Raw genomic sequence first — 11,454 nt, 5'->3', positions numbered from 1 at the left:
AACACAAAATCCTTGTCTGGAGTTCATTCCCCCAGAGAACTATAGTGCCAGGGTAGCTGCCTGTGTTCAGGAGCCTTTGCTCTCTTAATATTGTAATCTCATTTTGGAGAACAGCAAACCAGAGGATAATTCCCAGCTAAATCGCATTTGTGTTTTTAATCAAGTAGCCAATGTAATTGATTATGTAATAATTCCATTCTCTGCTTATTTTAATCCTCAGGAAAACAGTAACTCCCCTATTAAACTCTTTCTGACCTTGATTTGAAGACTCATTGGGATGCCCAAATCTGACAAGACTCACATCCAAATCATGGAAATTAGGCACATAAAATATCAAGATGGACAGAGTTCCTTTAATTGCAGAAGTGGCTTCCTAGGTAAAAATAATCCACAGCACCATCCTAAGAGGACTTATGGAGAGACTTCCTTCATCTTATTTCCATACCTACAGCTTTGTCACTAACAACCAAACTCTGAATTCTGCAACTACTGCTGGGAAACCAAAGAACTTGGCTCAGTTAGCCAGTCATGGCACCATCCAGTATGCCAATAAAGCCACACATATCTTATGGGGTTAAATACCTGTAATGGCTGTCCTTGGTTGTCAACTTGACAACATTTGGAAGTAACTAAAACCCAAATGGCTGGGTACACCTTTGGGGGGGAGTTTCTTAATTAAATCATTTGAAGTGGGAAGACTAGACTTGAACTCACAGAGATCCATCTGCCTCTGCCTCCCGAGTGCCGGGATTAAAGGTGTGCGCTAATCTGGATCTTTTAAAAAGGTAGGAAGATCCGCCTTTAACTGGGCCACACTTCACTGGCCTTAGAGCTTACTTCTTTGGGATTCCAGTCTACATTGAAGACCAGCTGAGACATACAGCCTTGTGGACTGAACAACTACTGGATTCTTGAACCTTTTGTTAGAAGGCAGCCATTGATGGATTAGCTGGACCACAGCCTATAAACCATTCTAATAAACTGTAAGCACTTCCACACCCCAAAACACATAACTAAAAAAAATAATTAGGGCTCAGCAGTGCTCTTGCAGAGGACCCAGGTTCAATAAATATACATACTCTTTCTGTAAGTTGTGTCCCCTAGAGAACCCCAACTAACACAGTATTTTCCTGCAAGCCAAAGACTTACCCTTCAGTAGTCAAGGCTGATTCATCATCACTCAAGGGGACATGGTCATCCACAAAACAGGTCAACTAAGAGGCCACATGGAAACACAGATGGCTGACCCATGCTGACACTGGCTTTCCAAGTCTGAGTGTCTGCTGTTTTCAGGGTGATCTCAAACAATGAGCATGACGGTCAACTCTGTGCTTTAGTCTTCATAGGAGGCTTGTGAATATTTAGTGAGAAAATGAGGAAGATGGGCAAAGTGTGATGTGTGTCCAATATGGATGGTAGTAGAGCTTTTTATACATTTACTGAAATCTTTAATTATGTGTATTAGTGTTTGCCTTAATTCATGTGTGTGTACCATGAGAAATATGCTCAGTGCCCAAGGTAAGAAGAGGACATCGAATCTCCTGGAACTGGAGTTAAAGATGGTTGTGATCTGCCACGAAGGATGCTGGGAATTGAACCTCCATCCTCTGGGAGAGCAGCCAGTGCTCTGAACCATTGAGCCATTTCTCCAGCCCCTCATTTACAGCATCCACACAAATAGGCTGAGCTGTAGAGTCCATAGGTGATAGCCAGTTTTCAAACTGGTTTAACTGCAAACCTTTTTTTTTTTTTTAATGTACTGTTTATCAAGACTATCAGAAAGCCATGACGTGCTAGCTAAGTTTTGTCAGCTTGACACAAACTAGAATCAGCAGTCTCTGCAAGAGAGGACACACACAAACACACACACACACACACACACACACACACAAAACAAAAACAAAACAAAACAAAAAAAACAGTATTTGTACAGAGCATACCAGCCTGTTTCAACTCTACCTAACCTCAATTTCCAATGGGATGGTTTTGCACTTGTGACATGGAGTGCAGAGGCTAACTGGTACAGCCCAAGCTCAGTGAATAGACAGTTAATGACATGTCCTGTCATTAGCACTCCAGGCCTCTGAAAATGTTATGCAAGGTTAGTTTATTAGAAGCAAATACCTGTAATAACCAAACTCTAGCCATCCCACCCACAGACATGCTCCTCTCCCTGCATTGTCTTTTCTATCGCCTCATTGGAAAGTTGGAGATGTAGAACTCTTCCCTGGCACTCCTCTCCCCCCTCTTACAGCCCAGTCACGTCTTCTGAGTCTCATCAGTGCCACTCCATGCCATGCTCCTGACCACAGCCCAGGAGCAGCTTTCCACCAGCCACACTGGCACAGATCACAAACCACCTCACCCCGCATAACATCAAGTTAAACTAATGTAATTTGCAATTAGCTCTAACAGTTTACCATGGAGAACAGAATGCACGCAAATCCTCATCCCAGTTTTTAAATGGGCACTTCCTTTTGGTGGGTGTGGTAGTTTCAGAGAACAGCCCCCACAGACTCCTGTGTTTAAATACTTGGTCCCAGTTGGTGGAACTACTTGGGAAAGGTTAAGGGCGTGTTGCTGGTGGGTAGGCTTTGAGTTTCAAGTTTCAGTGTACTGCATCTCCACCATCATGCCTTTATCCCACCCTCATGGACACCAACCCTCTAGAAACCATAAGCTCAATTCAGAATTGTCATTCTTACGGTGCCTTGGCCATGGTGTTTTCACAGTATTGGAAAAGGAGCAAATAAAGCAAGAGTAGCCTAAGTTTTTAGAAACATAGTAAAATTGTTTTATTTTTCTCCAATACTGTTTACAAGTGACCCAGTGTTTTCAGGGCTTCACTGGGGAATATTACAAATAACACTGTCACAGAGTAGGTCATGCTTCTGATACTTCATTTTGGAGACAGGGTCGCATGTGGCCCAGAACGACCTCAAATTTCCTGTGTAGATAGGTGGCTTTGAACTCCCGATCCTCCTGTATCCACTTCCAGAGTGCTGAGATTGCAGGCAAGTGCTTTTAAATGTCTTTCATCACAGAGGCTATAAAGCTTCTTCAACACCCCCCCCCCAAATCTAAGCATTGAAGTGTTCTGTATACGCAGAGTGAATGTGCCCAACGCCACTGACTTTGATACCAACCTGCCTGCTCAAACAGAAGGCCATATCAGCTGAACTCTCTTAGAAACCTCAATGACCCTGCGGCCTGGGTTCCCCACACCTCAATACTGGTGTATTCAGCTCACCCTCCTCTGTTCTTATGAAGACAACCAGAGGTGGCTTTCCAATGGTAAACTGCGGCAACCCACCCTCCCCTAAAGTGAAGAACACAGAACAGGAAATATAGGGCCATATACTGTCAGCGTGCATCCAGTGGGCCGCCATATCTGGGAGTGTGTTACTGTTGTAGCTGGCTCTATGAACCCCTTTTAGAAAGCTTCTAATGGCAGGCGGCAGAGGCAGGTGGATCTGAGTTTGAGACCAGCCTGGTCCTCAGAGAGTTCCAGGACAGTCAAAGCTACACAAAGAAATCCTGCCTCAAAAAAACAAAACAAAAGGCTCTCCCAAGGGTCTTGGTTTGACACTTCATTTCCTACTGTCAGCCCCTCCCACTGCTGAATAGGCTGTCCCAGCTATGCAGTACGACGTCTACCCCCCCCCCCCCCAATCCATGTGGTCCCAGTTCAACTCTGGCACAACAACCCATGTGGCAACTTTCAAGTGCTGTGCATGTTACACCCTCGAAGCTTCCCCTGTCCATGCTGTAAGGATCTGGCTGACAACTCTCCCATCAGGTCAGCGCTAGACTGGCAGTGGACTCACTCACACACACATGATGCATGGCCCCGCATATGTGGGAGTCAGGAAGCCCAGAATCTAAGCATCTGCTCAGAACCTCCAGGGACCTCTAGGGGTGGGACTCTTCATCTCCAGTCAGAGAAGGAAAATCTTTGGGAATTCATTTCAGGAACCAGAACATTCTACAGTTACAGACTTAGGAATAACTCATCACAAAAAGAGGGCTACTTTTCTTGATATTAAGATAGTTCTTTTTTTGATTTTTCGACACAGGGTTTCTGTGTAGTCTTGGCTCTCCAGGAACTCACTCTGTATACCAGGCTGGCCTTGAACTCAGAGATCCACCTGCCTCTGCCTCCCGTGTGCTGGGATAAAGGCGTGTGCATGGCCACTGCCAACCTCCTCAGTGAGTTTAGGGACAAAGACTATGTATGCCTTCCAATTCCTCAAGGATGACTTATAAGTGTAAGTACTAGTAATTGGTTAAAAACAATTTGATATTCTTACTCTTGTCAAGAAAAGTCTCAAAAGGGACAAGTTCCTAGCAACTCTATGAGGCCAGCATCACTCTGCTGTCATGGCCAGACAGGACAATAAAAGTAACTAAGGTTCCTTGGACTAGAGTCGGAGCGCATGAACAGATGCTACAGGTGCTGCCAGGACGAGGGACAGACAGACAGACACTGACCTCTGAAACTTACCTCTTTCAACCTGATTTTAAATGTGAAAACCTAAGCTAGGGATTGGTCTCGAAAGGCACCTAAGGCAGGTCTGGATCCTGAGTTCCTGAAGGCACCCTGGGAAGGCTTGGTGGCCTTTCAGAGGCGGGGCCAAGACTCTCAAGAAGGTGTGACCCCAGACCCTTTTTCTCTTTGTGCCCTGGCTCTGTGAGCCAGGCGGTCCATGTGGCATAGTCTCCTAGTCTACTGAGCCACCATGCTGCAAGCTCCAACTCATGGAGCCAAAACCATGAACTGAGATCCCCTTAGAGCCATGATCCTAAATAAGCCTTTTTTCCTAATAAGATGCTTAACTTGGGAAGTCTGTCACAGGGCTAGAGAACACACAGCAGACGGGTGTTCAATAATGAGAGCCCACAAACCACTGTTTTATACACATGTGGTTTTCTAGGGACTCTGGGTAACAAAAGCTATAGCTCACACAAAAGGACTAGAAGGAGTCCTAAACATATGCTTCTAACTCCAAATACATTTTGGGCAAAAAGAAAAAATATATACTTAAAAACCAACAAGCACAAATAAGCCAACTTTAATAGATATTATCTTGTATTTATATAGCGCCTTCTTCAAGAACCTTAAACGCTTTACAGACATTCTAATTAATCCCCACAACAACCCTGTGAGGTAGGTATTACTCCCATTTACAGGAGGGAGACTGAAGCACAGAGAGATTAGGTGACTTGCCCGAGGTCACACAGTTAGTCACTGGAGAGCCAGGCCTCCAGCACCTTGCCTCCCAGCTCCCAGCCACATCCCTCACAAAGAGAATCTTTAATGAAAAGCATCTTTACAGAAAGTATCAGGACTATATGAAAGTGAGGTCTTCCTACCGCCATCAAGGAAAGAAAACCCTACACTGATGGCTGAGGCCATAAGGCCACTATAGCACATTTCCTTGCCCCTTTCCTAAGCCAAGTGGCTCCTGTCTTAAGTAACCTTCTAAAGGTAAAATTCCTATGACAGAAGCCACACACCTCAGAAGTGGGGCTTAACTTAGAATATTTACTTTTAGTTACGATAATTCATAGAAACTTCTGTTCTAATATACAAAACTTGGGACAGCTGCCCCAGCAAACATGTACATAATTACACAGCAACTAGCCTTGTTCACAACTTGCATCTGCCCTCATCATACTCACAGGCAAAGAACAATCACCTCAAAATGCGTGCTGGGCGGGACACCTTTTTCACTTACTATACCTGACATTCCTAATCCCCAACCCAAACCCTGTATGTTTGAAAGTTTATTGAGTTTCTGATAAAATTCAAAATGTTTACTTAGATCCATCTGCACTAAGAATAAAAAGTAGAGTTAGAGCTAACAGCCAGTAGTCTTTCCCCTGTAGACTGCCCAATGCAGACCTGAGCAGGGCATGGCCGACTGCCGGGAACCTGGCAGCTCAGCACCCACGCTAGAACTTGTACCATCCAGAAGTTAACTAGGCTTTTTCCTGTGTATGTTTTAAAGTCAGAGAACTGTATACAAGCAGAAAATGCAGTGTTGTATGAGGCAGCCTGGAGGGCTAAGTCATGCTTTGTGTCTTTTCTTGGAACACAAAGTCGCAAAAAAAAAAAAAAAAAAAAAAAAAACCACAACCCACAGTTCTGAATTCCAACACAGTTTGATTTAAGCCCTCAATATGATGCGCTCTCACGGCTGACTCCACCACGCTCCTGGTTGTGTTCTCTGTGCAATGCTGGCAGATCAAAAACCCCAGCCAGGGGACAGCTTCAGAAACTAGAAAATGAGTTTGTCAAAGGGTCACCTTTTTTTCCCAGCACATCTGTCTACGAAGCTAAGGGACCCTATTACAAATCTGCTTATGGGATGAACAGATAAAGTCATTTCCTGAGCTCAAAGGTACAGAAAATAAATGTTAATAATAGCAGCACAAAAATGTTTCTTTTTGCTGTTTGCTTCTCAGTCAACAGTTTGAGTAAAATAACTTTAGAGAATTAGAGGCTCATCAACAGGCCACCCCACTGCATGAAGAGTAGTGTGATGGACGACCCGGACCTGGCTGTGTGACTCTGACTACAGTCCTCAATTGCTTTCTCCAAGTTACATTCAGCCACTGCCATACCACTTGATGCTCGGACGTACAGGCTCTCCTGGCATGGTGTCGCAAGCTTCTGAACACCGTTCTAAAGGGACGAGGCTGGCCAGGAGGGGGAGAGGCTTCTTTTCTAGATTATTGGTCTACTTCACCAAAATGTAACTTTCCAAAGGGCTCTAGCTGCTCCCTGGCTGCTGGGGTTCAAATGGAGCTAGCAGTCTTTCCCAAGGCTAAAAGGGAACTCAAAAACAACACAGCTGTGGGCAGTGTGAGGGTTCTGGCCAACAGTGTGCTACCATCACACTGGGGCTCCTTTATCGTTCTAGCAACAGGGGGTTTCTACTTTACTGAAATTAAAGCTTAAAAAAGCAAGTGACAAACTATGACACAGAGCAAACGTTCAGCCATGGACAGCTCCTCCGACAGTCTCCCCCCACTCACTGCAGTCATCTCATGATTAGCTCAGTGATTTCACCCTAAAGACACACGACAGGACTACCTCTGCTGACAAACTAGTGAGGTGCTCAGATCTGCTGACAGACTCACTCACTGGCACTCCATTAATGCTCGGACTCCACCAGTTTAATGAAATAAATAAGGAAAATGATCATTACAAAGCCAGGCTTTCCCCTTGGGGAACCAAGAAGCCACTGCTGACCAACTGTTCCCTCGGTGTACATACACTGTACATTATCACACGCTTCTCCAGAGAAGCAGAGTATCCTTGACTTCCTGACACTGGGCTCCGTGTCTGCTAGCTCTGTGCGTCAGGAAGGCAACTGCGAGTATTGGGCCCAAAGGTACTTTCTGGTATGTCTGAAAAGACCACTCAACCGCTCCCATCCACAACGTAAGCATCCCGTGTGCGCACAGCGGTGTGCTCCCTCACCCTAGCACATCCTAAGTCTTCCACTGCCCTCCCGAGGAACTCAAATCACCATTGGTGCGGTTAACAGAAACTGTGTGTCGGCAGCTGGCAGCTGCTTTACAAGAGGAGCTGCTATCTCTGATTTCACTTCCTTGTGTGGAACTGCAGACAGCATGATTCCTGAGCAAAAAATTCAACTACTGTGATGGGAAGGGCATGTTAATCCACAGGCTTTGCTTTATTGTATGCAAAGTGTGCTACTGCCCCGAACGTCCTGCATCTCTCTTCTTGAACATCAGCTCGATCCTTTCCGAAATGACCAGAGAAGCATGCAGACGCCTCTCTCCTCCACCTTGGCTCTCTTCAGTCCCGAGACTGATAGAAAAGGATGTACCCAGACTCCGAGTTCTTGGAGATATCAGACGTCAACCCGTAGAATTCTTCAATAGCTTGTGCATCTATTTTCTGTGAGGCAGAACACAAACATTAGCACAATCCAGCTCTGATAACCATGCTGTAAATGACAACAAACAACAGGATCCAGTGTCTCTAAGGATGGGGCAAACAGTATTTTAGTCACAGGCTGACAAGTATTACAGTCACACTGGGAACACCTTCAGCAATGGGTCTAAAGCTGAGCACAAGAGCTACCCTTTAGCTAGTACCTCCCCTTCCAAGTGTCAGTTGAATCATATGAAACACATTAATTGTCAACTATTTTGGATGTGAATGGCAAACTCTAGCAGTCTAGCCTAAATTGAGAACAACAAGGGTGTCTGTCAATAAAGATCCAGGATAAGGAGGATCTGAGCATTTGTGTTCATAGCAGTTAGGAACTGACAACTGGCCACAAGTCTCAAGGCAGTTAAGCAGGAGCCACTGCCACATTGGGCAGTGGGCACTGTGAGGATGAATCTCATAGTACAGTAAGGACAAGAGCCAGGCATAGTCACTGTGGAGTACAGAGAAAAATTAACCACCACAGCAAAAACAACAGCAGGTGCTAAGGGATGGAGGGCAGAGACATGGACTACTGTGCTGGCCAAAGAGGAACAGGGGAGCCTGCTAGGGTGCTAAGAACTCACCACGCTTTACCGGGCTAGAGGCTGCAATCACACATTTGAGCACGTATGCCTTTGCAAAGAAAAGCTCATAGCGGGTATGGTGGCTTGAGAATGGTCCCCATAAACTCATATGTTTGAATACTTGGTCTTTAGTTGGTAGAACGGTTTGGGAAGGATTAGGAGTTGTGTCCTTATTGGAGGAGGTGTGTAACTGGGAGTAGGCTTTGCAATTTTAAAACACTCCCTATTCCCAGTGTGTTCTCTCTGCCTCCTGCAGGCACATCAAGATGTGATCTCTGACCATCTCTGTTACGGACTCTAACCATTTGAAACCATAAGTGCAATTAAACTCTTTCTTCTATAAGGTTCCTTGGTGGTAGTGTTTTATCACTGCAATAAAATCTTAACTAGTATTAACTGGTTTAAGACTTCTGCACTGTATTTTGTAGCTTAGTATTTTTAAAGAAAAAGAAATATTTTTATAAAACAACACAATCAGACGGAAAGCCTTCCTTCTTTACTCTGGGCTGTGTAAAGCTGGTGGTCACTCAAGCACCAGGCTTGGACAACGGGGGAAAAAGTAGAGCTCAGATGCAATCTGAAAAGCTGTTTAAGGGAAAAAGTACAGAGGAAAATGCACAACTCCAAAGAAGCGAAGAAGCTACTTACTTCTACAATGTCGTCATCAAACAACAACCAAAAATCATGACTCTTAACTATTGCAATATAATGGCCTCGATTGGGACCACTAAAACAAAAGAAAAAAAGAAGAGTTAACTTTTTAAAAATGTTATTCATATTACCTTCTTGTCCTAAATTTCAAAGTTTAAAAAAAAGTGTGTGTGTGTGTGTGTGTATGTGTGTGTGTGTGTGTGTGTGTGTGTGTGTGTGCAGGTGCCCTCGATAAGCTAGAAGAGCTTCAGATCCCCTGGAGCTGGTTAGAGGCAGCTGTGAACCCCCTAAGATGGGTGCTGTCTGCTGGAAGAATGGTATACACTGGGCATGTAGCTCAGTGGCACAGCATTTACTTGGCATGGGTAAGCCTCAAAGTCCAGTTCCCAAATCACAACACCCCTGCAAGAAAGGAATCCAAGCGCATGTACTCACACAGTGTGTTGGAAAGGAGGGTTAGAGTGGGCTGAGCATGAATCTGGCTGGTTGGAAATGATAAATGTACATGGAGGTAAAATGAGCCAATTCCCAAAGCCACTTTAAATGCTTCTTTCAGTCACCAACACGAAATACACCTAATGACCCCCCAGGGGCATTTTATCTGTAAAATCTACTCAACACCAAAACCAAACAGGTAAAGGAAACCAACAGGCTGTCAGGTTCTAGAGGTTGAGACCCAGGGCCCTTAGACCAATAGATAACCAAGAACAAAAATGGAGGAATAAATGTAAAACATATAAAGGTTTTAAAGAAGAGTAATAAAATACCCATCTCAAAAAACAATTTTAAAACAAATTAATCTTGAAAAAGATGAGGAATGTTGGTATATCATGTTGGTACACAGACTGCATTTCCAGCACTCAGGAGGACTGGGATTTCAGGCCACTCTGAGTTGCACAGCAAAGACTCTCTCTAAAAGAGTCAGGAAGGAGCAGGAGAGACTTCTAAGTGGTGAGAGCACTGGCTGCTCTTGCAGAGGACCCAGGTTCACTTCCCAGCACATACATATTGCCTCTCAACCATTTGTAACTCTAGTTCCAGTGGATCTGATGCCCTCTTCAGGCCTCTGAGGGCATCAGGCACACACATGGCACAGATACATACATGCAAGAAAAACACAGACATAAACTTTAAAAAAAAGTCTCAAGTGTGGTCCCCAAGCCCTGCCCAGTCACTGTGAACACTCTGAGCATGATCTGCTCTATAATGACCTTATGACCCGTGCCCCAATCATGATTACCTTCCGCAGTGAACCACGACAGCCACAAGGTCATACATCCTGTCAGGGTTAGTTGCATCTCCTGAAGTGTTAAACAGACGAAGTTCTAAAGGAAAAACCACCCGGTAAGAAAGCTTTGTGTATCGATGAAGCTGGTCCATATACTTAAACCTTTTCAGGTGTAGAGCCAGAATCATGGGTAGTTTTTTCACTTTCATCCTTAAAAAACAAACAAACAAACAAACAAACAAACAAACAAACAAACAAGAGATGAACATGGAATTTCAGAAAGCATTCACTGTGAGCTAAAAAGAATAACGTTTTTGGCCCTGTAGAAATGTTACTTTGATACTGGAATACATTCTAATAAACACGGTCCTGCTCACATCATTTCAAAGCACATTTCTCCCTTCATGCTTTTCTGCTAATGATTTACTTATTTATATTTATTTTATACTATGGAACTGATTTTAGACAAAAAGTCAATTCAAGTGATTTTCTTATTCTAGTGTAAAATGGATCAAAACCCAGCAGAGAGAGACACCTGCGGCAGGAGCAGCTCATCTGGCCCAGGAACTGCTATGGAGCGCACAGTGCGGTGCTGGGTGAAGAGTCTTCACAGAGGAGCAGGAGCCCTGAAGACGAAGAGCACCGTGGCAGCCGTCAGAAGCTGACAGCAAGTGAGAGCGGCCACCAGAGCCAGTCCTCTCACCACTGCAGAATGCTCATTTGTCCTCTTTTCTACTATGCAATAACAATGACCCACTTCTTGATCTGATTGTGACCTGGGGGACAACTGGATTGTGGCCACTGGCAATGACTAGCTGAGCAGCAGCTCCAGCAACTCCTCAGAACATCCTGAGGCCAACTGTCTAAGAGGGCCCGTCCCTGGAGGCCTGCTGTGCTGTGAGCCACTGCAACTTCTGAATCCCAGCAAAACCACTGCATCTGAGACAACACCAGCAAAATGCACTCGCTGCATAGTGTTCTCAACAGACACGGCTCAATTCTCTTCCACAACAAAGCTGGAC

At 44.7% G+C, this 11,454-nt stretch overlaps 1 protein-coding gene across 1 annotated transcript in view; it reads right to left on the bottom strand.

Annotated features, from left to right (window-relative positions):
• Positions 1-7,682: 7,682 nt before the first annotated feature.
• Positions 7,683-11,454, bottom strand: part of Usp12 (ubiquitin specific peptidase 12) — a 50,803-nt gene continuing 47,031 nt past the window's right edge. The window contains exons 7-9 of the mRNA XM_051205560.1: positions 10,445-10,642; positions 9,202-9,280; positions 7,683-7,933 (exon numbers count right to left, since the gene is read on the bottom strand). Coding sequence (XP_051061517.1) covers positions 7,832-7,933; positions 9,202-9,280; positions 10,445-10,642 — 379 coding nt within the window. The 3' untranslated portion in view covers positions 7,683-7,831. The remainder of the gene's footprint in view (positions 7,934-9,201; positions 9,281-10,444; positions 10,643-11,454) is intronic.

This window comes from Phodopus roborovskii, unplaced genomic scaffold (assembly GCF_943737965.1).
Source record: "Phodopus roborovskii unplaced genomic scaffold, PHOROB, whole genome shotgun sequence".
NCBI lineage: Eukaryota > Metazoa > Chordata > Mammalia > Rodentia > Cricetidae > Phodopus > Phodopus roborovskii.
This window is presented reverse-complemented; position numbering and strand designations above follow the sequence as displayed.